General features: G+C 46.6%; 1 protein-coding gene and 1 long non-coding RNA gene across 5 annotated transcripts; both read right to left on the reverse strand.

The window, feature by feature from the left end:
• Nucleotides 1–1,398: 1,398 nt before the first annotated feature.
• Nucleotides 1,399–20,901, reverse strand: LOC125345000. Its single transcript, XR_007209696.1, has 3 exons — nt 20,889–20,901; nt 12,649–12,653; nt 1,399–1,679 (listed from the first exon to the last, which is right to left on the reverse strand). It is a non-coding gene; the product is annotated as an uncharacterized LOC125345000 (long non-coding RNA).
• Nucleotides 3,231–14,096, reverse strand: Slc25a51 (solute carrier family 25 member 51). 4 transcript variants are annotated; one of them, XM_048336867.1, is made up of 4 exons: nt 13,959–14,096; nt 8,371–8,495; nt 6,792–6,944; nt 3,231–5,156 (listed from the first exon to the last, which is right to left on the reverse strand). In XM_048336867.1, the coding sequence occupies exon 4, from the start codon at nt 5,115–5,117 to the stop codon at nt 4,224–4,226; it is 894 nt and encodes a 297-aa protein (XP_048192824.1). In that variant the 5' UTR covers nt 5,118–5,156; nt 6,792–6,944; nt 8,371–8,495; nt 13,959–14,096; the 3' UTR covers nt 3,231–4,223. The 4 variants fall into 4 exon arrangements, with proteins under 4 accessions (XP_048192824.1, XP_048192696.1, XP_048192758.1 ...); XM_048336739.1 differs by lacking the exon at nt 6,792–6,944; XM_048336801.1 differs by lacking the exon at nt 6,792–6,944 and having other exon boundaries at nt 3,231–5,158; nt 8,341–8,495.
• Nucleotides 20,902–27,870: the final 6,969 nt, after the last annotated feature.

Here is a 27,870-nt window from a genome sequence, read left to right on the forward strand (position 1 = left end):
CATTAGTTTGGAAAATCTCAAATTAAGACTCAGGTTTAGTGGCATGTACCTATAATCCTTGTACTTGGGAGGCTGAATGAAGCAAAAGGATCAAGAGTTTGAGGCTATCTTGATTCCATAGCAAGACCCTGTCTCAAAACAAAAAAAATTGGTCTTTCATTCAGCAAACATTTTGTTTGCTAGATACTGCTCAGGATGTTGTGTTGCATGGGAATAAGGACACCAACTCAAGAGAAACTAGGCAGCTGGGCACTGGTGACTTGTGCCTATAATCCTAACTACTCAGGAGGCTGAGATCTGGTCCAATTAATTTGGGGATGAGCATTACCTGAAAGAATACCATAACAACAGAAATGACTGGTAAGCTGAATTTGCCAACAAAGTTCACATTCAGTAAGAAGGTTTATTACATTTGAGGAAAACTTTAAAGAAATGCTTTACAGTCTTCTAGAAAGTTAACTTAGTTGAACACCTCCTGGTCACAGAGGATAGATAACTATTTGTTTTGTCTGATGAAACAAGTCCTTAAGTGAACTGCTAAACATCAAGACAGCATGCTACCTATCAACAAAAATGCTGACAGCCTGCCACAGGGCCACCCAACCCCACAAAACATCAAATAAGATGGGACTCGGAAAACAAACTTCATTCCAGTTACCTAAAACAGCATGTTAACCACGAATCATTTAATGTCATCAAGCTGATAACTCAAAAGAGCAAACAAAATAGTTCTGTGTGCTTAGCCACTTTTAATGAAACTTTAACATACAGAGAACTCTCACCCAATTTGGGACCCATTTAAGCAAATATTTATTAGCAAAAAGATAGCACTAAAAACAAAAATCCTTAAGCCTACAGTAATGTAATTCAAGTCCTTGACGTGTTTTATTCGTACATTAAAAGAAATGTCTTAAAAAAAAATGTGTCTTAACATAAAGGAGCCCAAGTCTGAGAACTTACCTTTTTCTTCCAACATAATTTCCTGCCTAGCCTTCATTTTACAGCTGCCACTCTGAACACTACAGTATGTTATCCACACCACACCAATTTTAGTTAAACGTGATTCACTACTCAGTCCTCTAGATCCCATGTCACATATCCTCTTCTACTTAGTACTCCCTTAGAGGTTTTTTTTTTCTTTTTTTTTTGGCCAGTCCTGGGCCTTGAACTCAGGGCCTGAGCACTGTCCCTGGCTTCTTTTGCTCAAGGCTAGCCCTCTGCCACTTGAGCCACAGCGCCACTTCTGGCCGTTTTCTGTATATGTGGTGCTGGGGAATCGAACCCAGGGCCTCATGTATACAAGGCAAGCACTCTTGCCACTAGGCCATATCCCCAGCCCCCTTAGAGGTTTTACCAACTCGTACGTATTACCATTGTAATTGAGCTATATAGCTATACATACACGAATCTGTTTTATTGCACAGGTCACAACGTAGAACAAGTAATTACATAACCAACCATAGGATGAATATTGACTATTTAGACAAAAACACCAACTTTCTCCCCCAACCACAAATAAAGTTAGATACAAATCTGCTACCATACAAAGGCTGTGTTTACTCTGTGGTTCAGTCCTCAAGGGCTCATACCACTACGAGTGGGTTAAATACAGAATTCATAACACATTTCTGGTGGCATCAGACACAAAGCATGTGACACAAGACTTAAGATATCTGTGCCTGAACCAGAAAGGCCACCTGAAGATTCAGATACTCTGTCATGTTTGCCTGTAAGAAACTGTCACCACACTAGTTCACATTGAAGGTAAAAACACTAGTTAGAATTTATTAGTTCCACATTTTGACATGAAAATTCAGACAAAGCTGTTTCTACAGATTCTGAACTTTTTGTCAATGTATAGGATAACATAAAACCATCGCTGGTGATACATTTGCAGTTTGGTCTTCAAGAGCTGTAAATAGTGACAAAGAATTAAAAACTGAATGAAAAAAATCATTATTGTTTCTAAACAACATGCTTGAGACAGCAGAAATGAAAACATTTTCCTTAATTTTCCCTTCACTTCTGTTTCACAAAAGTGCTTTACAACTTAAATCTTGACCACCTATATGGAGTGTAAATAAAAAGTAGTCTCAGCACTGAAAGCCTAGTGAAGTCCATTCCCTGGAAAACACATGCCTGTGTATGGCTAATGAGGTGATCTGGAACCAAGGTGGTATCTTTTCAGTTCTGGAACCTACCTCCCTTCAAATCTTGACAGCAATCCAAAGGGCACTACTCAATTTGGTGTCAAATTCTTGTTTTCTGAAATCCTCACATTTTGCTGACATCAGCAAAATATTGCCCAGTAGAGCTGTGTGAAGCTTGTTAGCCTTGTGTTTCATCCAGCACTGCTGGATGAAGAATGTCCACTTTAATGATTCTGCAGGTAGAGCTAAACAACTGTTTTACATTATATGCCCAGAAACTCAGTGTACCAGTTCAAGATGACTTCATTTTGGTTGGTATGAGCACATATTTGCATGCAATTACCCAGAGAGATGAAAAACTGGTAATAAACCTACCCTAAAAGAGAGCCTGGAAGCATGGCTCAATGGTAGAACACTTGACTATGATGTACAAAGGGCTGGGCTTAATGCCTAGCACCAAACCAAAAAAAAAAAAAAAAAACCAAAAAAGGACAAACCTACCTATTTACTGCCTTCATGTCAAATTTTAACTAGTATTTACAGATTTAAAAAAGGTTCATAGCCAGGTGCCAGTGGCTCACACCTGTAATTCTAGCTACTCGGGAGGCTGAGATCTGAGGAAAGTCTCCATGAGACTTTTATCTCCAATTACACTCAAAAACTGGAAGTGGTGCTGTAGCTCAAGTGGTAGAGTGCGAGCCTTGAGCACAGAGGTGAAAGGACCGTGCACAGGCCCTGAGTTCAAGCACCACTGCCAACAACAACAACAAAAATTTTAAGTTCTCAAAAATCTTCATGAGATTTCATTATTCAATTGGGTTTATAAGTCAGTTTAACTTATTTGGGAAAAACAGTTCTTAGTATTTTCTGATTCTTTGGACAAATTCATTTATTATGTAAGGGATAAGGAAGCTACAGTGTTAATACCAACCTCTAAAATTCAAAATAACCCTTCAAATGTATTTAGATCATATGCTCTTTAACTACCTTGACTTAATGACAATGGTAAAACTGGGTTCCAAAAATGTCTCAATCCTAAAGAAGTTCATTCCAAGAATAAAAGTCCGCTAACACTGTTGAGGGAAGAACTGTCCTGAGCTTTACTTTCTCTCCTGTAACATTTAGAAACTAAGCAAAAAGAAAACTTGGGACTGTAATAACACTTCCAAAATAAAATTTTATGGAAGCATTTTTTAAAAGTACAGTTTCAAGAGAACAGGCTGCTTGAATCAGACAAATGACTACAAAAGAGGGGGAACGGGAATGCCTTCTACTAACTTGGCACAAATAATTCAAAAAAACCAAACTAATCAGAGAAAGATCTATGTACAATTAACTTATTACCAGAATGAAACACTTAAGATAAAAATGTAAGTCCTTCCATCTTTTGGCAATGAAATCAATAAAATAAACACAAGGATATGTTAGAAGGGCTTAGCACAAAATTAAGCAGAACTTTTCAAGCTAGATAGATAGCAAAATGGGAACTTTTATTAGTTGGTTGATTCTACCAAATTAAAACAGTCTAGATAAGTATCTGAACAAGTGCTTAACTAATACCAACATAATCATCACAAAATGGCCTAAGACTAAGCTGTTTTTCTTCTCTGTTCTACCATATTTGAGTTTAATGAACCTTCTGCAGGTATTCCTCAGAGCAAAGAAATGGAGTAACACCTTGAGGAAGCCTGAGAAGTCACAGGTGTTAAGAGCATTTCCTCTGGCTGCTCAAGGTCATTATATTTCAATAGGGAAGGCTTAAAAGCTATTTCAGAAGAAAAATGAACCATATCTTGGCCATTAAATTACCCTTTCAAAAGCAATCAGATAGATATCTTTTTGCCAATTAGCTTACATCTCTTGGGTAATGATTAAAAACAAAACAAAAATCCTTACATTTTCCTACTGAATCCCCTTATTCTTTGTTGATGTTTAACAAAAACATCATTGCCCATAATTCACTGTAGTATGGACTTAACATCAACTTGTATTTAGGCCTATTAGAACTAAGACCAAACCACATTCTTCTTAGGTCTATTTAGTTGACAAGTGGCACTTCACTGATGACTTTTCTCATGTAACCTTCAACAAGAACTCATAAGTTGCATTGATTATTCCCCAAGAGATGAGGGACCGATGATAATTCAAATGTGCACCTCTGAAAAGATTTGCTAGTTTTCTGTCCCGTTCTAGCCAGATGGTTTTGAAAACCTTGGAGAAAGACTGAAATTCCCCACCAATCTGAGACTGTATGCGAGTTTTCACAACATTAACTGGGAAAAACAAGAACCCCAGCACGGCACCCAAAAGACCTCCACAGATGAAGTCATTGACCAAATGAGCACTGCGAGTTGTTGCAGTAGGGAGATGATCCTTAATGGGACCCCGAAGGCCAAAAAAAAGGACATTGCTGCATCCATTACGGAAAAGAATAGGCACCAAACCTCGATAATACTCTGCAATCCCATGGCATTTCAGTGCCCGGAAAGCCTGATATGTGTTTGTGAATTTGTCATGATGTTTGTGGTCTTGAAGCAATGTCTGAACTCTTTCTAATGGAGTGAAAATGGCTTCTGTAGTCCCTGCAAGTACTGCAGCCACACTACGAGTTGCAAACTCAGGAGCACTAACATGCTTTCGGAGAAGGCAAGATAAATCCTCATACAGACCAAACATAAGGGCCAGTGTAGTTGTTTTCTGCATTAATGGGGGAAGGATTCCACGATACAAGTTTCGAAATCCATCCTTCTTCAACTGAAGCACTGCATCCCGGGTTTTGATTCCATACAGCTGCTGCCTAAAGAGGAGCTTCTGAATGGGAAATGTGACCGCTACGTTGTTGAAAGCTGCACAACAACCACAGAAGTAATGCTTCATTTCACCAACATTTGCAATGTGAGGTGATAGTTCTTGTTTTGAAGATGTTAAAATTGGTGGCCTCTTCTCATGAGCTTCTGAATCCATCATGTTGCTTAAGATCTTTCTTCATGAAGGACTTTTTTTAACCTACAATTAATATATAACATAGGTTTTATATAGAGTCAAAACACATAAAATGCCCCCTCAACTCTCCTCCAATTTATGGACATTATGGACCAGATCAGTTCTTTATACTTATTAATGGGGTTCTGGTTTTTGTTTTGTAATTGACAGGATCTCATTATGCAGCCTAGTTTGGCCTCAAACTCAAGATTATGCTGCCTGCCTCCCAACTGTTGGGTTTATAGAACTATACCAACACACCTGGCTTTACATCAGTGGTTCTTTTGTTATTTGGAAGTACTGGGGTTTGAACTCAGAACCTTATGTTTGCTAGGCAGGTGCTCTATCACTTGAGCCATTCCTCAGCCCTTCCTGCTTCAAATGTTTTCCCAATAGGGCCTCACATTTTTGCCTATAGTGAGCCTTAGATCCTATTCTATTTCTGCCTCTCTTGTAGATGGTATAACAGGGGCAGATCACCATTCCTGGCTTGTCACATAGTGTTCTATCTTACCAGAAAATGAACAAATATTCCATGAGCTCAACAATTAGGAAGAGGATGATGGATCTATCTATATGATAGGATGTCATATGATGTGTGTGTGTGTGTGTGTGTGTCAGCCCAGGGGCTATTACTCAAGGCCTGGGCACTGTTTCTGAGTTTTGTAACTCAAGCCTAGCATTCTACCACTTGAGCCACAGCTCCACTTCTAATTTTTAGGGAGGTAGTTCATTGGAGGTAACAGTCTTCGACTTTTCTGCCTAGGCTAGCTTTAAACTGCAATTCTCAGATCTCAGCCTCCTGAGAAACTAGTTTAATTACAGGCTTGAGCCTGTAATCATATATGTGTGTGTGTGTGTGTGTGTGTGTGTGTGTGTGTGTGTGTGTGTGTGTGTGTGTGTGTGTGTGTGTGTCAGTACTAGGGCTTGAACTCGGGGCCTGAACTCTCAGCTTTTGTTACTTATGGCTGGCACTTTTACCAGTTGAACTATGCTTCTAGTTCTGGCTTTTTGCTACTTAACTGAAGAAAAGAGTCTCTCACATTCCTTTCTCTTCCCTAGGCTGGCTACATCCTTGGCTCTGACCTAAAATCCTCAAACTCATCCTCCTGAGTGGCTATGATTGTCAACACAAGTCATCAGTGTGGCTGATTATCTATCTATCTATCTATCTATCTATCTATCTATCTATCTATCTATCTATTGTCAGTTGTGGGGTTTGAACTCAGGACCTGGGCTCTGTCCCTGAGTTCTTTTGCTCAAGGCAAGTGCTCTACCATTTTGAGCCACAGCCCCACTTCTCACTTTTGGGTGGTTAAGTGGAGATGTGAGTCTCATGGGAACTTTTCTGCCCAGGCTGGCTTCAAACCACAATCCTCAGATCTCAACCTCCTGAGCAGCTAGGATTACAGGCATGAGCCACCAGCACCTGGCTATAATACAATCTTTAAGAATAAAGGAATGCTTGACTGCTTTAGGATTTAGTATCAAATTTTGAATAGTGATGTTAATGAAATTCAGATGCGTCCTTTATTCAATCAATAAACTCCTACAGGAAAGAAAGCAAGTAGAAAGAGGAGGGCTGGATACCAATATTCCAGTTTATGTCTATAATCCCAACTACATGCAGGAGGCATAAAGGTCTCACGGACTTTCTACCTGGGCTGGCTTTGATTCCCAGATCTCAGCCTCTTGAGGAGCTAGGATTACAGGCATGAGGCACCAGTGCCTGGCTAAATTTGTCGTTCTTTGCAAATGATTTCAAAAGTTGGACACTGATTTCAAAATTTGGACACTGGTGATCATGAAGGTCTAATAAGGACAACAAAAGGCCAACAATAAGTGACAGACATGACAAAGTTACAAGGCTGCCCAAGCAAATTGCTTTACCCTTCTGAGACTCAGTTTGTATAGCTATAATTGAGGCTAATACCATCCACTCTGCAAAATTAGGGTAGAAATTAGATGAAAAGTATGCATGTCAGGAGTGGTAAGACGTGCAAGTAATTCACCTACAAGGTAACATGAGCAATCTTTGAAGCAAGGACTCAAACCTCACAGAAAAGTCATTAGCTAGCAACTTAGGAGGATCATAGGCAGAACATGGCCTCTAAGCTGGCTTGGAAAGTTCCCTAAGAGTCTAGTACACTGAGGGTGAACCACATTTTGGCCAAGGATTGGCATAGGATTCAAACCTCAGCCTAAGCCAGCCCAGGTAGGAAATTTTATGAGAGTCTTATCTTCAACTAACCACTAAAAAGCCAGAAGTGGAGCTGTGGCTCAAATGGTAAAGCACTAGCCTTGAACATAAAAGCTCAGGGACAGCACCCAAGCCCAGAGTTCAAGCCCCAGGATTAGAAGGAAAAAAAAAAGTATTGTAAGTAAAACGTATTGTGGGCTGGGGATGTGGCTTAGTGGTAGTGCTTGCCTAGCATGCATGAAGCCCTGGATTCAATTCCTCAGTACGTAAACAGAAAAAGCCACAAGTGGCACTGTCACTCAAGTGGTAGAGTGCTAGCCTTGAGCAAAAGCAGTGCAGGGACATTGCCAGCCTGAGTTCAAGCCACAGGACTGGCCAAAAAAAAAAAGTAAACATATTGTTAAGTCGCATTGTAGTATACAGTATCTACCCTCTTGACATGGAAATGAATCCTACTTAACATGTGAAAATACACTAAATAAGTATTTAGTATTATACTTGCTAATTTTTGCTTTTAGTGTTGGGGAATGAACCCAGGGCTTGTTGTGCATTAGACAAGTGTTCTCCCACTAAGCTATAGCCCTAGCCCACCATCTATTATTTTATTTTAAAATTTCTTAAAACTACTGGGAACAAATCAAGTTTTTAACATTAGTACTAGCTCCACCATCAAGTTTCATTGCTTTAAGCTGGGTGCCAATGGCTCAGTCCTGTTATCCTAGCTACCTAGGAAGCTGAGATCTGAGGATAGTAATTCAAAGCCAGCCCGGGCAGGAAAGTCCGTGAGACTCTTATCTCCAATTAACCACCAGAAAACCAGAAGTGGCATTATGGCTCAAAGTAGAATGCTAGCCTTGACTAAAAAGGTCAAGGACAGCGCTCAGGTCCTTAGTTCAAGCTCTGTGACCACTACCACCAACAACAAAGAGTACCAGTGTGCTCCCCTGGCTTTGTAAAAAGAATCTGACTTTTCCTTATGCTGAGGAACAACTTCATCAATACTAGCTGTTCTTGGACAATTTAAAAGAATTCATTCACCTGAGATGCCAGCTGAGCCTGGTGGTGTGAGGGGTGACAGCTTTTTGGTGACTTTCCCAATTTCTTCCATTGTTACTGGTCTGCCAGGTTTTCTCTTCTGGAGTCAATTCTGATAACTCTATTTCCTTAAAAGAAATAAAATCCAGCTTAATTTCTATAGGCCTAGAAAGGATTTACTATTCAAGTATAATTATTTCTAACCATATGTATTTATGTTCCCCTTTTCTTGGGCAGGGTTGCCAGTAGATCTAAATTTCCACCTCGCCTATCCTCAGCAAAGAACCATCTTTTCAATGACCAATTTTATTTTTTCAGTTCTTCCATTTATTTTCGTTTTATTTCCTTTCTGATGTTTTGTTTGGGTTCATTTTCTTCTAATATCTTACATGAGTCATTTTAATTATCCTGCACTTCATGATTTGACTCTTTATAAAGTCATTTGCCAGGAGTTGGGAATGTGGCTTAGCAGTAGAGTGCTTGCCTAGCATGCACGAAGCCCTGGGTTTGATTTCTCAGCACCACATAAATAGAAAAAGATAGAAGTGGCCTTGTGGCTCAAGTGGTAGAATGCTAGCCTTGAGCAAAAAGAAGCCAAGGACAGTGCTCAGGCCCTGAGTCCAAGCCTTAGGACTGGAAAAAATAAAATAAAATAAAGTTGCCAGTATTTTATTTTTAAAATTTCACATTTTCTTTAAACTTTTAAGATATTTATCTCTTTCTTGATGTGCTAAGGTTTGGTATCTTGTTTTTTTAAAATTGTCAAAATGATGTACAGAGGGGTTACAGTTACATACTTAAAGTAGTATAAGTACATTTCTTGTCATACTTGTTATCCCCTTTCTTATTTTTCTCCCACCTTCCCTCCATGCTTTCATTTTTTTTTTAAACCTTCCAATGATGAGCACTGTCATTCTAGCCTACAATTCTTATGAACTCTATGAGCATTAACAATAAAACAATTTCTTCCAGGTCGGGTGATATGTACATTTCTTTCCTTTTGCTTAGTGTATGTAACCTCTTCCTTCTTTTCCCCCACTGCCCTTGAGTTGCTTAGTTGGCTTTCATCAATGTCCACTGCAGCTGTTGGGCCCCACTACTGTATTTTTTTCACCCACTTTCCATTCATTCTGTGCCCTCCTCCCAGCTCCCCTCAGATGTGCACGTGCATACACCATATGTGAGATAAAGAATATAGGATCCTCTAGAAGACTAGTTAAGAAGTGGTCTTTATTTCCTTATCTTTGGAGCCTTTTTCAGTCTGTATATTACTTTAGGTACATATGAAGTAGTACTTTTTGGTGCATTTCTCCCAAGACTGTCCCTTTTTTGGTCTTGCTGTATATTGGTATCTTGGATCCTGTTTGCTTTGCCATGTCTCTTTGCAATTTGATTTTAACACCCTCATATAACCCTCGGGGAGGGTTTGGTATCTTATTATGATAAATTTAAGAAAATGTTTAAGCCAGACACTGGTAGCTCACATTTGAAAACCTACTCAGGAGGCTAAGATGCTCTGAGGATCATGGTGTGAAGCCAGCCTAGGCAGGAAAGTCCTTGAGATTTATCCACAAGTAACCACCCAAAGCTGCAAATGGAACCGTAACACAAGTGGCTGAGCACTAGCCTTGAACAAAAAAGCTTGGTGACAGCCTCGAACTCAGGCCCCGAGTTCAAGCCCCAGGACTGTCATACCTACACAAAAAACATTTATAGATGCCTGAGAAATTTTCAGTGGTACAAAGTTTAATACGTAACCACTTTTCTGTTTCAGTCACCAATTAAAAACTCTTACTAGTAATAGATTTACCAATCTAAGATTAATATTTCAGAAACTAAAACTTTGCATAGATGTCTTATATAATATTTTGCTTTTACTTATTGTGCAACTAAGCAATATTAAAATCAATACAAATATCTAACATACACATTTATAGAATAGTATGAGAATTTATAAATGTCCAAACATTTTCTGCCAGGTGCTGGTGGCTGCCTGTAATCCTAGAGACTCAGGAGGCTGAGACCTCCTTTTGGTTCAAAGCCAACTCAGGGAAGTGGAGCTGTGGCTCAAGTGGTAGAGCACTAGTTTTGAGCAAAAAAGCAGCTCAGGGACAGCACACACGGTCTAGACCCTCAGTTCAAGCCCCAGGACCAGCCAAAAGAGGAGGAGGGGCTGGGAATGTGGCTTAGTGGTAGGGTGCTTGTCTAGTGTGCATGAGGCCCTGGATTTGATTCCTCAGTACTATATAAAAAAAGGAAACACACACACACACACACACACACACACACACACACACACACACACACACACACACAGAGCCAGCCCAACCATGAGACTTTTATCTCCAATTAACCACCAAAAAAACCCAAAAGTAGAGATGTGGCTCAAGAGTGGTACAGCACTAGCTTTGAGCAAGTGAGCTCAGGGACAGTGCCCAGGCCCTGAGTTTAAGCCCTACAATGGACCCCACCAAAAAAAATTGTTAGCCTGGAGGTATGGCTCAAATGGTAGTGTGCAAGTCAAACAAGTCTAGGAAGCATGAGGCTTAGTTCGAACCCCACTATTCCCCACAAAAAAAACACACCTCATTATATTTAACATTTTGAAGTCACCACCTAAAACTCTATGTTCCTGGGGCGGGGGGGTGGGGCAGAAGTGGCATCATTTTTATGAGAATGGCACTTGTGTGATTTCATAAATTAAAGTTGGTCCATCAAGTATGTCATGATTCTTTTTTTTTTTCCAGTCCTGGGATTTGAACTCAGGGCCTGGGCACCGTCTCTGAGCTTCTTTTGCTTACGGCTAGCACTCTTCCACTTGAGCCACAGCACCATTTCTGGCTTTTTCTGTGTATGTGGTACTGAGCAATCGAACCCAGGGCCTCATGCATGCCAGGCAAGCACAGTACCACTAAGGCACCTTCCCAGCCCAAATATGCCATGATTCTAATAGGAAACAGAAAACTGGCTCGTTGGTCATTTATTCACCATCTATCAAACTCTTTTAAAATCTCTTTATTAGCATATGTTTGGGGTTTTTTGTGGGTTTTTTTTTTTTTGCCAGTCCAGGGGCTTGGACTCAAGGCCTGAGCACTGTCCCTGGCTTCTTTTTGCTCACTTGAGCCAGAGCGCCATTTCTGGCCGTTTTCTGTTTATGTGGTGCTGGGGAATTGAACCCAGGGCTTATATGAGGCAAGCACTCTTGCCACTAGGCCATGTTCCCAGCCCCTTTATTAGTATATGTTAATAGTATAAGAATGTCGTTGTGAAAGAAAACAAGAAAAAAAAAAGAAAAAGAAAAAAAAATATATCGTGACCATTCCATTGATGCACAGTGCAATTTGAACAAGTTCACCCTCTCTTGTTACACTCCCTTATCCTCCCTCCCCTCCCAAACACTGATAGGTTTCACTGTGATATTTTCATGAATACACAAATATGCAAAACTAAAAAATACCTAGTATGAATAATTACACAACACAATAACAATCCACATATGTGTATATGTGCAACATACTTAGGCCCTCTTCACTCCCCAAGTACCCTCTTTTTTTCCTTCCCTGCCCCCACTGATACCCCCTCAGTCTTCCTTTTACATTTATGTCCCATTATTATCGTCATCATTATTTCAGGTCTCGATTCTACATAAGAGCAAACACATTATATTTGGATTTTCGAGCTGGATTATCTCCATCAACATGATTTCTGGTTCCATCCATTTTCCTTCACATGACAGAATTTCATTCTTTATGGCCAAGTAAAAATCTGCTATATCGGGCTGGGGATATAGCCTAGTGGCAAGAGTGCCTGCCTCGGATACACGAGGCCCTAGGTTCGATTCCCCAGCACCACATATACAGAAAACGGCCAGAAGCGGCGCTGTGGCTCAAGTGGCAGAGTGCTAGCCTTGAGCGGGAAGAAGCCAGGGACAGTGCTCAGGCCCTGAGTCCAAGGCCCAGGACTGGCTAAAAAAAAAAATCTGCTATATCACATATTCTTTTAAGAAATGTTAAGAATGTCATACAATAAAAATTTTTTTTGTCTAGCAAGAGTAATATTATTAAGACCGCCTAAACTGCACAGGTTTAAGCTTTTCTTCGACTTTAACCTCATGCTTCAGGAAGGTGTGAATCTCAATTTAGTAGTAAAAGTAAAGGCAGTGTGCCCAGTATTACCTGGCATGTTTACTCCACTGTGAACTCGACTGAATTAGGATGATCTCTACTTAAATTAACATGAGTAATATCCTTTGTGACTTGCTGCAAAATTTCTTTACCATACCTATACTTTTTAGATACCTAAAGCACTCAACCTAAGCGTGCAAAGCTGATGGAACTTGACTTCCAAGGGTCAAAACTTCTCTTAAGAAAGTTACAAAGTCTACTGTAATTTGCAGCCCACATGGATACACCAGCACCCAGATGTGATTCCAGGACAAAGGTCTTCCTGCCATAAACAGGGCTGAGGGTGACTGTAATTCTCAAAGGATGTGAATTTCCACTAGTCAGCACGTCTGAGTCAGCATGCAGAACAAGGTCAGCCGGGATTCCCATTCTACTGAGGACACTATCCTGCCACTATAAACACAAAGCCAAGTCTGTGCCTCTAAAATTTTACTAAACGGACCTTACTTTCGTCTACCAAATGAGACCATATAGTCAACAACCCTTGGCTTGTTTTGATGCCGAAATGCACTCTGGGTGACTCCAATTCCCAAGCATCTCACTTGTGTTCTGGAACGGGTTCTGAGTCAGGAGACCGCCCAGCAAGCACCCTTCCAGATCAGTTCTTCAAAGTAAAGGTGCAGGAAGCGCCAACGGGCATGGCTCACAGGCACTCGTTTTTCACAGATTACAGAGAATCGAGGCGGAAATCAGACCAGCTGTGTAGAGCTGTAAGGCTATGGCGAAAGGGACAACCACAGCCGAAGCGTGGCCATATTGCGACGTGCTAAACTTAATCGCCCCTACAGAGGCAGACCGCTATAGCTGCCATCCTGGACGGCCGCACCGTTACCAAGACGGCAATGCAATGTGGTGTCCCAGGGCCAGCATTCTCCAGGCGTCCATTCCTCCTCGGAGAAAAGGGGGGTGCGGAGGAACAACACCAGAGCCCCCCATCGTCCCAGCACCTCCCGCGTCAGGGCTTCTGCGGTGGGCCGGCCAAAATGCATCCCCGTGGGCCCGATCCTTCCGCGGTGCCCGAGCCGCATTCCCCCCCCACACCCCGCCCCCCGACTCTGGCAAAGCCCGGCCCCTCCCTGCCTCGGCGGTTCCAGCGGGCCGGGAGGTGCCTCACTCCAGTCCGAGGGCGCCCCAAGAATACACTGTCCCCCAGGCTGGGGAGGTCGCCCGGCGACCCAGGCATCCCGCAAGCCTGCCCGGGTCAGAGGGGGGAGCAGCCCGGACCGCGGAGGCATGGGCTGGGCCTGCAGCCGCCAGGCCTGGGAAACCAGGGCGCGCTAGGGACGCGATGCGCGCGCGTGGAGTCTGGTGCCGGAGGCGGCAGCCGCCCACGCTCCCCTCCCCCCTTCTTGCAGCCCAACACGCAGGCGACATCCAGACAGCCCGACTCCCCAGCTTCGCACTCACCCATGGCCACAAGCTCCGGCCCTACGCCCCGAGCCGCCCGCCCGCAGGACGGCCGGCGAGCGAGCCCGCGCCCGCGCAGGCGCAGACCTTCACCGACCCGGGCCGGAGGGGGCGGGCCGGCGCTCGCGCAGGCGCAAAGCTTCACCGACCCCGACGGAGGGGCGGGCCGTACTCGCACCGCGGGGGTCACGTGGGTGGACGCCGGCCTCTCAGGGTCCCTGAGGGGCGGCGACGCGGTGTTTTTCTTGGCCGCCGGCCGTCGCCGCTGCACGGGCGGAGGTACGCGCCTTCACACCTGCGGACGGCCTGACTGTGGGGCTCCGCGACTCCGAGTGCCTTACTCGAGGGCCATACGGTGGCCTCGCGGTGCCCGAAGCAGACCACGCGTCCTTCAGCGCGCCGCGGGCGGGAGGAGCGGGGCCGGGAGGGCGAATGCCAGGCTCGTCGGGGCGGCCGCCGTCGGCGGTTTCCCCCGCCCCGCCGCCATCAGAGCACCTTTGTCAGCTCATAGGACAACTCGCCTGTGCTTTGGAAGACACGTCCTGTGTGAACCCTTTCCCCGTGGGCCTCGCAGTGTGCAGGGCCCTGGGAGAGCCCTGCGTGGGACGCGCGGAGAGCCGCGTCGGAGTCAACCCTGGCCTTTCCTGGGACAAAGTGACCTTGGACCGGTCCCGGGTCACCGAGCCCCAGATCCTGACAGATCCCAATGGGGAAGGTAACCTCCGCCTTACATGGCAAGTCCCTCAGGGCTGTGAGGGAAAGTTACTGGATGATTCTGACTCCAGTGAATTTGTAAATTGGAACACAGGCCCCGGAGGTGAGGAGGTGAAGGTAAGGGCAAGGGCGGCCTGGACGGGGAGGCACCTCAGGAGACTTGTGAGATGGTGAACTGACCGGGATGCATTTGATGTGGGCTAGCCCGCGGTAACCTCACCAAAGAGGCCAAGCTTTTGTAGGTGCCTTTCCTGACCCTGTTCCCTGTGTGTACCTGCTCTGGTGACATGGGCCAGCCTCCCCCTTCCAACCTGCTGTCTACCCACAAGGCCCAGAGTCTAGTAAAAGTGATAGAAAGTGAGAATACAAATACAGACAAATGAGCTCCCCCCGCCCTGCCCCATGGCTGGATGAATTTGGATCAGTGGAGAAAGTCATTACTGTGGGAAATAAGTTGATGAACATAGGGTGGTAGGCCTAACAGTGCCAACCTTACCTTATCAGATGTAGCCACCTGGCCTCTAATTAGTGCACAGCAGATACGATGTTGGGCCACAGGACAATCCAAGGCCACTCCATGGTTTAGAATAATTCATCAGACAACAGTTGGAGGAAGAACATTTACCTCAAAATTATGTTTACCCTGGCTTATATGAATTGTTATTCAAATGGATTATTCAAAAAATAAACTAGGAGCCAGGGACAGTGCTCAGGCCCTGAGTCCAAGGCCCAGGACTGGCCAAAAAAAAAAAATAAAAATAAAAAATAAAAAAAAAATAAACTAGGCAGGCATCTAGGGTGTTCATATGTATGAATAATTAATTCCATATTAGAATGTAGAATATTATTCCCGTGCAAAAAAGAAAGAGGAGGAAAAGATTGAAATTAAATGTACACTTGGGGCATAACTGACTCAAAAGAGTGGGAAAATTTCCTGTCACCATGAATGCTAGTGTCTGAGGTGGAGCTTGTTAGGCGGTAGGCCACAGCACAGGCCTTGGTACTCCCCCTCCCAGTGCTTGTCAGAAACCCTCAGAACCTTTCTTTGATTCTTCTTGAATATTTGAATGTTGAAGATCAAAATTTCTTTTGTGTTGCTTTTTGTTGGCGGTGGTGGTCATGGGGCTTGAACTCTGGGCCTTGGCACTGTCCCTGAGCTCTTCAGCTCAAGGCTAGAGCTCTACCACTTTGAGCCACAACACTGCATCCATTTTTCTGGTGGTTAATTGACAGTAAGAGTCTCACAGACTCTCCTGCCTGGGCTGGCTTTGAACCACTTTCTTCAGAACTCAGCCTCTTGAGTAGCTGGGATTGCAGGTGTGAGCCACTTGCACCCAGAAAAATTCTATTTTTTTTGGTTCCAACTTCATTATGAAGTTCATTTCTCTATCTTCATCCACCATTCCTACTTCCATTGTTTGGTCTGCATACCTCCAGCCTCTGCATCAGCCACCAAGCACATCTTCTAAGCCCATCTGCCATCTTGTCACTCCTCAGCTTAGAAAACTTCCCTGGGTTCCATTTGGTTCTCAGTTTGAACTCTTGAACTTGGCACACAGGTCTGTCCCCGGGCTGGCCTCCCTGCCTTCCTGCCAGCCTTATCTCCAGCTCCCTTCTGTGCATTAGTCCTGCACAGTCCCCCATATTTTGCAAGTCCCTTAAGGTTGCACCTCCCAAATCTTCACTAGCTATTCAATAGATTAAAGGTTAGTATCCAGAATATACAAAAAATAACCAGTAAAAAAAACAAATAATCCAATTAATAAATGGACAAACGAAGAGCTAATTCTTAGAAGTACAAATGGCTAATAAGCCCATGAAGAAATGTTCAACATCCTTTCCTACAAAGGGAATGCAAATCAAAACTACACTGAGATTCCATCCCACCTCAGTCAGAATGGTAATCATCAAGAAAAGAACAGAAATTCTGGGGAGGGTGGGGGAAGAACCCTCATATACAATTGATAAGAACACCAACTAGTGCAACTGCTATGGAGATCAGTATGAAGGTTCCTCAAAAAACCAAAAATAGACCTTCCTTATGACCCTGCCATACCACTTTTGGGCACATATCCAAAGAAGCCTAAAATGTTCAGGCAGGAAAGATTCCTGTACACCCGTGTTTATTATGGCACTATTCACAATGCCACGCTGTGGAATCAGCCTAGGTGTCTTCATCAACGGTGAATGATTTTTAAAAGATGGTATACATACTCTGTGGAGTATTATTCAGTCATTAAGAATGAAATGTATCTCACTTGAGGAAAATGAAACCAGAGATCATGTGGACCAAAATAAGGCAAGTTCAAAAAGCCCACTGCTCATGTTTTTGCTTGTAAGGAACCTGCCAACTATTCTTGTTTTAGTTTTTTGCCAGTCCTGGGGCTTGAACTCAGGGTCTGAGCACTGTCCCGAGCTGCTTTTTGCTCATGGCTAGCACTCTACCACTTGAGCCACAGCGCCACTTCTGGCTTTTTCTATATATGTGGTGCTGAGGAATCGAACCCAGGGCTTCATGTATGCAAGGCAAGCACTCTACCACTAGGCCATATTTCCCAGCCCATCTAACTATTCTTTAGAAATGTGGATCCATGTGGGAGGGAAAGGGAGGATAAAGGAATATGACAAGGAGTGTGATGGTTGTCAAGGCACACTGTATGAACCAATAGAATTATCACAGTACACTCCCTAGAACTAGCAAACCTTTGCCAAACATTTAATCCTTCGGGGTCTCATTGTCTTCTAGAAGCCTGGTAATCCAGGCACAATTGGCTGTGGTGGCATAAAGTCTGGGCCTTGCTGACCTCCTGCCCTGTGTTATGGTCATGTGTGAAGTTATCTCTTTCCAATCAGCAGCTCACAAAGGCAGCTGTCTCTCTCTTTCCTGGCCCTTTATTCTGGGCTTGGCAAAAAATGGTGCATAGGAGATGCTTGCCAAAATGAAATGCTGGCTGAGAGCAGAGCTGTTAAGCGGTAAGGGGGGGCCCTGGAGGTTGGGAGCGTGACTCTATTGTAATGTACTTGCCTAGAAAATACAGAAGGCACCGGGGCTCAATCCCCAAAAACACAAAAGTGGGGACCGGGTTCTTTGTTCAAAGGACATGGTGGAGGAGTGTTGATGATGGATCATTGCTTAAGCAGTCCCTCAAGAAAAAAATGCTTTCTTGAAGGCTGTCTAGTATTCCAGGGATCCACTAGCCCTATGCCCACAAGAAAGGCTTCGTGCAAGTTGGCAGTGAGTCTCAGCTCCTGTGCGTGGCTCTGCCTAGATCAGGTCACCTGCGGTCATCCTCTAACAGGAAGTCCGTGACCTTTTTCTGCTCCTGTTGTTTCCCAGGCCTTTGTAATCGTCCAGGCCTATCTACCACTCCCCTTCTCAAGCTCTGCGCTTCACCCACAGTCCCAGCTGTTGCCATTCCCTTCCCCGAAAGAGAATGGGGCGGCCTGCATTGTTTCGTGCTCACTAGGAACAGCACATTTTGTCCTCTGTGCCTGGAAGACAATGTTCTGTTCATTTTTCATTGCTTGGTCTAATCAGGCTCCTCTGTTGCTGTCCTTGGTCTGACCTCTGTACCTGTGTGCGCTCACTCTCTCTCTCTCTCTCTCTCTCTCTCTCTCTCTCTCTCTCTCTCACACACACACACACACACACACACACACACACACATCCTCCCTCTCTCCCTTCCTTCTCTCCTCTCTCTCTCTTTTTTTTTTTTTTTGGCCAGTCCTGGGCCTTGGACTCAGGGCCTGAGCACTGTCCCTGGCTTCTTTTTGCTCAAGGCTAGTGCTCTGCCACTTGAGTCACAGGGCCACTTCCAGCTTTTTTCTCTGTATATGTGTGCTGAGGAATTGAACCCAGGGCTTTGTGTGCAAGGCAAGCTCTTTACCACTAGGCCATAATTCCCAGCCCTCCTTCTTTCTCTCTCTCTCTCTCTCTCTCTCTCTCTCTCTCACACACACACACACACACACACACACACACACACACACATACTCCCTCTCTTCCCTTCCCCCTTCCCTCCCTTCCTTCATTCCTTCCTTTCCTCCTTTCTCTTTCTCTCTCTGTTTTTCCCTTCCTCCATCCCTTCCTTGGAGATCTAACCCGGGCTCTTCACAGGGCCTTGCCCATGCTAGGCAAGTACTCTGTCACCCACCTGCATTCCTAACCCCCCTGGGTCATTTTGAAACCTGTTTAATCAGCCACTCACCTGCATCTGTAGTTCTAGGGGTATACCTATCCAAGACCAAGGTTAAAAGGGTAAATATGTGAGATTGTCTATCTGTTCCAGCCATTCATGTATTTTGATATGAATGGGTACCCACTGATCAGTGATTCTCAACCCTGCTACACATCAGAATCATATTGACAAACCAGGGTGGGATTAGCTTGGTAGAACAACACATGTCTAGCATTTTCAGAGCCCTGGCTTAGACTCTCCGCAGCAACAATCAAGCTCCTGATTTGATGGAGGGGCAGTGGGACCTGAACCTTAGAGTGTAAAAAAGCTCCCCACATGTTCTGAGGTTGAGCTGAGCAGCTTTAACCCTTGCTGCCCTGATGTGCCTGAAGAGAATACGCATCTGACTTTGACCACTCATCATAGACCTGTGGCAGAGATCTAGCCTTGGGCCAAAACAAAACTCAGAGACAGTGTTTGGGCCCTGACTTCAAGCCCAGGACTGACATGAAGAGGAGAAAAGGGGAGAAGGAAGAAGAAAGAAGGAGGAGACGAGGAAGGAAGGAGGGGGAGGAAGAAAGGAGAAGAAGAAAAAAGGAAGACATAAGGAAGAAGAAAGGTGGTAGGACAAGTGCAAGTGAATGAGCCTGCCACCCGGGGGAGAATGGAGCCAAACCTTAAGGAGAACCAATCAGCTTTGCCTGAGAATGGCACCCCCAAGGGCAGTGGGGATGATGGGAAGGGAAAGTGGGAGCAGCTGTAGGCAGGGTTTTTTGAGCAAGGTGGGCTTCAGAAATGCCTGTGGGTGGGAAGAAGTGTTTGCAAGAGGACCCAGCAGCCTGCTCCTCCCAGACCTTGCTTCCGTCCTTCACCTTTGCCTTTCTCCCAGACACAGCTCCAAGCAAAGCCTGTGCCCTGGTCAGAAGGGTTGCTGACCTCATGAGACACCTTATTTGGTATCCGAGTGACACATCCTGGTGAAATACAAACACATTTTTATCTAGGAAGAGCTGAGTCCATAAAGCAACAACCAACGTTTGCACAATACCTCTGGATTTTCCAAACAGTTACACAATGGTCCGCCCCTCTGCTTTTCGCATGTTTTATGTCAGAGAAATTCTGTGTCCTGCCTGGGTGACAGGTGAGGTCAGGGTTCATGGTGTCAGAACTAGTGACAGAGGCACAGTTGGGGTATTAGCCAGTGCCTTACACTTCCCTGGCACTTGTGTGGTGGCCCACATGGGTGGGTGAGTTTTCAGGTAAATGGTACCTTACTTCAGAGGTAGTCAGCTCTGATCCCTGCAGGGAGCTGTGAAAAGTGTGGGCTCCCAGGCCCACCCCAGCGCTCCTGAATAGCAATCTCCAGGGCCTGGGGGCTTGTGGTTTAACAGGAGCTAGGAGCAAACCTGGTGATCAGGCCCATTGGGAAATACTGAACGAGACCCAACTGGCTGCAAGCCCAGAGCCCTGATGGGTGGCTCTGAGATACACAGCTGAGCCAAAGCTCTCTCCCCGTGCCTCAGCATCCCCAATCTGCATGATCATGATGAAGTTGTTCAGAGACCCTGGGGGAGGCTCCCCAGGTGGGCAGAACCAGCAGGACTGAACTCCAGGGCTCTGGATGTCTTCTCTTGGTCTTGGGGACCGGGGTGGAGATGGGGGGGGGTATGTGGTTCATTCTAGATCCTATTCACTGTGCAGCCTCCACTGTCACATCCCACTTTAGTTTCTCCTGCTGTCACTTCACCATGTGAAGGGCGCACAGAGGGACCCAGCGGTGGATGGGACCTGGCTCCCCGCATGTCTCCCAGTGAGCACTTAGGACCACTTGGCCTCTTGGTTCCCTGCGGTGTGGACTCCTCACTCAGTTCCATTGAAGGAGGCAGCAACAGGGGAGACATAATGAGCACAATGCACGTTTCATAGGCACCCAGTGAGGATGCTGCTGAGAGTCAACATTTAAACCAGGGAGACAGTAAGCAGGTTAGATGTTGAGAGAAATATCAAATGTGGGAAGTATTTAAATAGTAAACACAACAAATGCTTATGACTTGGATAATAATGTGCGAGAGGAGTGATTAAAAGCACAAGGATGGGATGGCGTTAGAGCTCTGCCTACCCTCCCCCCATCCTTCCCGGTCAGCTACAGCTTTGTCTGCAACCCACCGCCCCCCCCCCCCCCCCCCCGCCACCTCTCTCTCCTCTCGAGGGAAGCCTCCTCGTGGCCGTCGGGGCCTTTGCCTTCATCCCTTGTCCTCGTCCTCTCCGATGTTATCCGAGGGTGACCTGCACTAAGGCATTCGTGCACAGTTCACGCAGTCTCTGAGATAACCTGTGAGGTCTCTTCCTTGTACCACTGCCTCCCCCCTTTTATTAATATGTATTAATTGCACAGGGGTTTTATTGTGATATTTCCATGCATACACATGAGGTACTTTTCTTTTCCTTTCTTCCTTCTTCTCTCCTTCCTTTTTCGTTTTTTTGTGCAGGTCCTGGGGCCTGAACTCAGGGCCTGGGAAGCTGTCCTTGAGCTTTGATGCTCAAGTTGCCATTCTACCACTTGAGCCACAGCTCGATTTCTGGCTTTTTTGGTGGTTAATTGGAGATAAGAGTGTCACAGACATTCCTGCCGGGCCTGGCTTTGAACCTCAATCCTTAGATCTCAAGCCTCCTGAGTAGCTAGGTTTATAGGCATGAGTCTGCGGCACCTAGCTTATTTCTTTTTCTTTTAAACACTATTAAGGGGTTCCATTATTTTATTTTCATATACACATATACATGCGCGCGTGCGTGCGCACACATACACACACAGGAAGCACTCCAATCATAGCCCCCCCCCCCACCAGCCTGTGCTGCCGTACTCATTATGAATGCTGTTATTTCTTCTTGTCTTCTGCATGCACAAAGGCAGGGCTCTTCTGTTTCTGGGGTCCCCCCTGTCCTGGCCCTCACCTCTCAGGGAAGACAACTTCTTCTGGATCTGGCAGCTGGGGTAACGATCATGTGTTCTGGTCCCCTGGAACCCTTTTGGTTTTAGCATGTGAATCCGGCTTTCTACCATATCTCTCTGCTGGGAACATTACTCACTCCACAAGCATGGCCTAAGGTAGCCCTTGGGCCTTGCCTGAACTCAAGGTTTGCTTTCTGGAAGGAAACTGCTTAGCTTCTGCCTCAGTTTTAGTTAGGCAAGTCCAAATTGTCAGGCAAGTCCAGACTTGCAACAACAGATGGATGGTGTCTCTCTAGTCTTTGATTCAGGACTACACCTCTATGAATTTCTTTTTGGAAAAAAAAAAAAGAAATAGGAAGAAATTTCTGAATCAAGATATTTCCTGCAGGGCTGGTTATATGCAATCAGAATATAAGTTAACTATATGAAGGCAGCATATTGTACAGCCATGAAAAATCAGCCAGTTGTTCATGCTTCTAATCCTACTCAGGAGGCTGAGATTTGAGGATTGAGGTTTGAAGCCAGCCTAGCAGAAAAGTCCATGAGAGTCTGGTCTCCAATAAAAAAAAGCAGGAACTGGTGCTGTGGCTCAAGTGGTAGAGTGCCTTGAGCACAAAGAAGCTCAGGGACACCGTCCAGGCCGAGTTCAAGCCCCAATACTGGTAAAAACCAAAGCCCAAACAGATCCTAGCTATTGTAATTATAGCTACTCAGGAGGCTAAGATCTCAGGATTATGGTTCAAAGCCAGCCCAGGCAGACAAATCCAAGAGACTCTTATCTCCAATTAACTTTCAAAAAGCTGGAAGTGAAGATATGGTTCAAGTGGTAGAACAAAAAAGCTAAGGGACAGCACTCAAGCTATGAGTTCAAGCCCCAATACTGGCATAAAAAGAAAAGGCAGGTCATTTTGTAATAAAGTGAAGGAAAAAGACATGATACCATGTTACGTGGAAAAGAAAGGGAGAAAATGTAAGCACAGGACAAGCCCAATTTTGCTTAAAAATAATTCTACACATATATAAGACAAGAGGTGCTTTGGTGTGGCAACTGTACCATTGAGTTGAGGGTAATTTTTGTCTCTTTTTGTACCTTCCCTTACCCCAATATAAATTTAGTTTGGCATATGAATATAATAAGCACATTGGGAACTTTTGAGGGATACTGCTCTTCTTCACACTGTGGTATAGGGGTCTGTCCTTCCTGCTGAGCAGCATGAACTCCTGGGGAGAGAGGACGAGAATCACAGGGTGTCTTCCAGCTCTTGCTGGTGCTGCTTCTCATGCCTGGGATATTCTAGAGTTATCGTGGAGACCCTCCATGCTACTTCTTTTCTCTCTCCTCCCACCAGAGCACCCATCATCCACTGCCCCACACCACTCCGTGTGACCTGGAGGCAGTTTCTTGATACAATACTCATGTAAACCACACGAGGGCACCACAACCATACCGATGACTTCCTGCCTGTCAGACCTAGGCGCCTTTAGAAGCTGTCCTCCAAGGCCAGAGGGACTGAGGTCACTGCCGACCTGTGATGTCCCCTCTCATCAGAGAGCTAGGGAGAAAACAACCAACCAACCACCACCACAAAATCCTAAGAACCAAATGAAAACAGGCTCATAAACAGAGAGCATCCCCTCAACCCCATTCCCATGTAGAGCTGGACTGACTAGTGGCCCTCAAAGCTGGCTACTTTCAAACACAGGGACATAGATTTGCGGGATGGTGCGCTCTCAGGCTCACTCTCAATCCCTGCAGTGCTGAAGGCACTGGCTTCCAGCACGACCTGAAGACTCAAGTTAGGAGATTCCTGTGCCAGGCTTTCCATGCCCGCTCACCAGCCTGACCCAGTCTGTGTTCCATGCTTCTTAGTAATTGAATTTAGATTAAGAAAAACAAAACAACCCAGCAGCTTCCCAGACACAAAGCAGTCCTGAGGTGATCTTTCCTCCTCCTCTGGTAGGGGTTCCTGGCCAGAGTGCGCTGACTGGCCTTGGGTCCTGGCTGACCTCAGGGCTTTGCACTTTTCCCTGGATGCCTGAGGGGCCTGGGAGTCAGGAGGTGAGGTTCTGGGTTGAAGGAAAGAAGCAAATCCGAGTCCTAAGTCCTGGTGGTCCTAGTCCAGGTCAGGGCTCGTCAGGGCAAACAGCTGGAGACCATGCGCCAGGTCATGCTCTACCCTTCTCCCCTGGCGGCCCTGTCTCCTCTAGGAGTAGAGGCCTGCTTAGGCTACATCGTAAGACCCTGCTCAGAAAACCAGGGGTTAAGGGTATGTCTCAGCGGCAGAGCACTTGCCTAGCATGGGTAAAAGCCTGAGTTTGATCCCTAGTACTGGGGAGGGAAGAGAAAAAGAAAAGGCTAGCTGGGTGCCTGTGGCTTACGCCTGTAATCCTAGCTATTCAGGAGGCTGAGATCTGAGAGGACCGAGGTTTGAAGTCAGCTTGGGCAGACAAACCTGAGAGACTCTCCAATGAACCCGCAAAAACTGGAGGCATGGTGCAAGTGGTAGAGTGCCAGCCTGAGCAAGAATGCAAGGCCCTAAGTTCAAGCCCTAGTACCAGCACGTGCACACACACACACACACACACACACACACACACACACACACAAAATCTCTGGGAGGGACCAAGAATTTCAGCTAGAGAAGGGGGGATACTCTCCCCTTGTCTTGCTCTAATCAAAGCCCTAAGAGACCCAGGGCCTTTCAAGGCAGGCTGTGGCATGCCTGACCCGGTCCATCCATCTCCCCGACAGCCCAAACTCTTTCCTGTCATCTCTGCCTGGAGCAGCCATCCCTCCAGGCTCCCTGGTGAACCCCTGCTCATCCTCTGAGGCCCAACATGTTCTGGCTTCTGCAGACAGATTCATCTGGCCTCTCCCAGTGTGGGGTGGTCTCTACCACATTGTATAAAACCTCCCGATTGGTTTTCCACATTGGAAACCTATTAAGGCCACAGGCAGAGTCCATTCACTTTGGTATCCACCAGACCCAGGGAGCAGGAGACACTCAATGAATGTCTGCTCACCAATTAACTTGTTTCCATCTAACAAGCTCATTAGGGACCTGTCTTCCGAGTCACCAGAGAGCAGGAGGGCTCCTCCTTTCCTGGAAGAGCCAACGTGATGATTGCTGACGCTCAGTCTTGGCAAGAGCAAGGTCATGCCACAGGATTCCGGGGCACAAAGCACATTCGAAAGCAAGCAAGCATGTGAGCTCATGGAAGCCCATTGAAATGAGATGGTTGTATATTAAAAACTTCACATTAAATATACATCACTGTACAGTGTAGCACACAGAACTGCAACTTGACAAGGGCACATTTCAGCCGGACATGGCTGGAAGGAGGCAGTGATACAAATTAGCCTGGGGAGAGAGAGAGACAGAGAAGCTGAAGGCCAAGTGTGTCCTGGGGCGCCTTCCAGGTTTGGTCTCTGCTGATGAGCAGTTGCTTCTTGAAGTGTGAAGAGGCAGATAGGACAGTTTGCTGGACGGCTGCCTGATTCGTAGGACCCTTCAGGAACATCGCTGGGTCAACTCTAAAGCCAGCCTGGCCTGTCTGAAGGGCACATGTACTGTCCCCAGGACTTGTGAACACGCAGCAGGCCTGGCTGCCTGCCTCAGCAGGCCTTCCCTGTCTCAGCTGCTGGAGGCGCATGACAAAGCGGCACAAGCACAGTCCCTGTGGGAAATGGTCAGGTTCCCTCCAGCTGTTACTCTCACCCCCAAAAGCCAGCAGCCCAGAGCTGCTACCCTTCAGTGAGCGGCCTGGCCTCCCTGAAGGCTCAGGGCCTCCGCCCCTTCCCTGCAAGGCTGATTGAAGGGCCTTGGAGGGCAGGTGGGCTGCCTCCCCACAAAGCCTCCTTTCTTCCCGTGGCCACCATCTTGGGTCTGCTGGGCTGCCAAAAGGGCCCTTGACTCTGTAGGGCCAAGGACAGAGCTGCTGAAGTGGCCGGGCCATTGTGGTCAATAATGAAGCCAGCAAAGAAGGGAAAGAAAGAGAACCGGCCCCGTGGCTCTGAGCGCTCAGGCTTGGAGGCTGGAGGTTGTGTTCGCAAACAAAATGCCCAGGGCAAGGTATTGTGCAGCAGGGAGCCCCTCCCCCTCTTCCAGCTCATTTCCCCCCCTCTCCTTTCCATTAATTGGCAGCAGATGAAAAAAAAAAAAAAAAGCCAAAACAAAAACCAAACTAACGCCAGCCAGTAACCTGAATGTGAGTGTTTCTGAAAGGGAAAAGCTGTTTCAATTGTTAGATGTCCAAGAAAACATGAATGCCACGCTGACAGAGGAAACGGTCACAATTAGAGGAAGAGGGGGAGAGGTTCATAAAATTAAAGGGAAAAAAAATTCTTTTAGCATCTCCCATCCTGTAGCCTGGCTCCTCAGCCAGCTCCAGTCCCTCAGGCAAGTGGGGAAGTTTAGGAAATTGAGGCAAGAAGAGAGTGCTGGCAATTGCATGAAGCAAGGCTGAGGTGGGGCATTGGGGCCCTCAGGCTGGGTTTCACTGGGGAGCTCAAGGGGGGGGGGGCTCTGGGGTGGGTGGGGATGGCTGTGTGGCTCAGCAAGCTCAGGAAATGTGGAGAATGCGGATCTGAACTCGCCCAGGCGAAGCCTCCTGCTCCCTATAGCCAGGCCCAAGGTGCTGGTGGCACCTATGCGGACTCCTGCCAGCTCCCCACCCATTTCATCGCCCCCCACCAGGGCAGCCCAGGGCCCTCCAGGCCTTCTCTTTGCCCTGCAGGCTTGTCCTGGAAAACGCAGACTAGGAAAAGGGCCCGGCTTGGTTTCTTGGGAGACTAGACCAAGGCTCCAGCCATCATGGCAATCTTGAGGGGCTGGGGCCCCTGAACTGACACACTGGGACCCCAGTCAGGGTGACTTAAGAGGCAGGCTGAGGGTTGAAGAAGGGACATCAAGGAACTAGGTTTGCCCAAAGGTGGCTTTTAGTCCTGCTGTGTCCCCACTGGACAGAAGGCCTTAGCAAGTTCTCCCCCAGGCCCCTGCCTCCCCTCTGTGCAGCGGGCTGGAGCCCTTGCTGAGTCTGACTGGCAGTCCTGTGATTCATGGGGGGGGGGGGGCAGCCATGCCTTCATGCTGTGGGGCGGTGGCTAAGGCAAGGGGTCGGATAACTTTTTTCCGGAGGGGGGAGTGGAGGGCTTGAACTCAGAGCCTGAACTCTGTCCCTGAGTTCTCTTGCTCAAGGCTAGTGCTCTACCACTTTGAGCCACAGCTCCACTTTTGCTTATTGGTGGCTAATTGGAGATAAGAGGTTCATGGGTTTTCATGCCCAGGCTGGCTTCGAACCTGGATCCTCAGATCTCAGCCTCTTGAGTAACTAGGATTACAGGCGTGAGCCACCGGTACCTGACTAGACAATTTACTTTTTTTCCCCCTTCATCCAAACGAGACATCCAAGTTTTACTCCCCCCACCCCTCTGAAAACCAATGGGACTGGTCTGTGTGGGAAGCACCTGCCTGAAGGCGGGGGGGGGGGGGAACATGATGGAGGTGAGCTGTGAATACAGAAGCAGGGTGGATGACCAACACAGTCCATGACCTCCTGCAGCAGGGGACAGCGAGGCCATGCAAACCAGTGCAGAGCACTGTTCATGGAGTCTGCCCTACTTTCTATGCACTGGGGAGCCTTGGGCAAGTTACTTCTTTCTTCTGAGCCTCTTCCCCTCGCCTTAGTAAACCTGTCTGCTGGCTTCAGTGCACCTGACGGGCTCGCCTGGACTTGCTGCTGGCTGCCAAGGGCAGGAGGGAGAATCGTGGTGCTAACTCAACTCAAGGCTCTTGACTCTCCTTCCTGACCGTGCATCTGGCTGGCCCTTCCTGGAGGCCTTCTCCTCCGGCCATGCTGTGCTCCGCAGGCCCTGGCCCAGGTCCTGTAGTGGCCACTCAGAAGCTGCGGAGGCCTGACTGGAGCTGCGCCCGCCCCCCCCCCCCCCCCCCGCACCCTGTGGTGCCAGCCAGGTGGAGGACACTGAGCTAAGAATGAGACTGGTATGAGACTGGTATGCAGCACTGCCCCTGCCCAGACCCTGTGTGGTATAGAAAACAAGGGATGAGAA

The sequence above is a fragment of the Perognathus longimembris genome, chromosome 1 (assembly GCF_023159225.1).
Source record: "Perognathus longimembris pacificus isolate PPM17 chromosome 1, ASM2315922v1, whole genome shotgun sequence".
Taxonomy (NCBI): domain Eukaryota; kingdom Metazoa; phylum Chordata; class Mammalia; order Rodentia; family Heteromyidae; genus Perognathus; species Perognathus longimembris.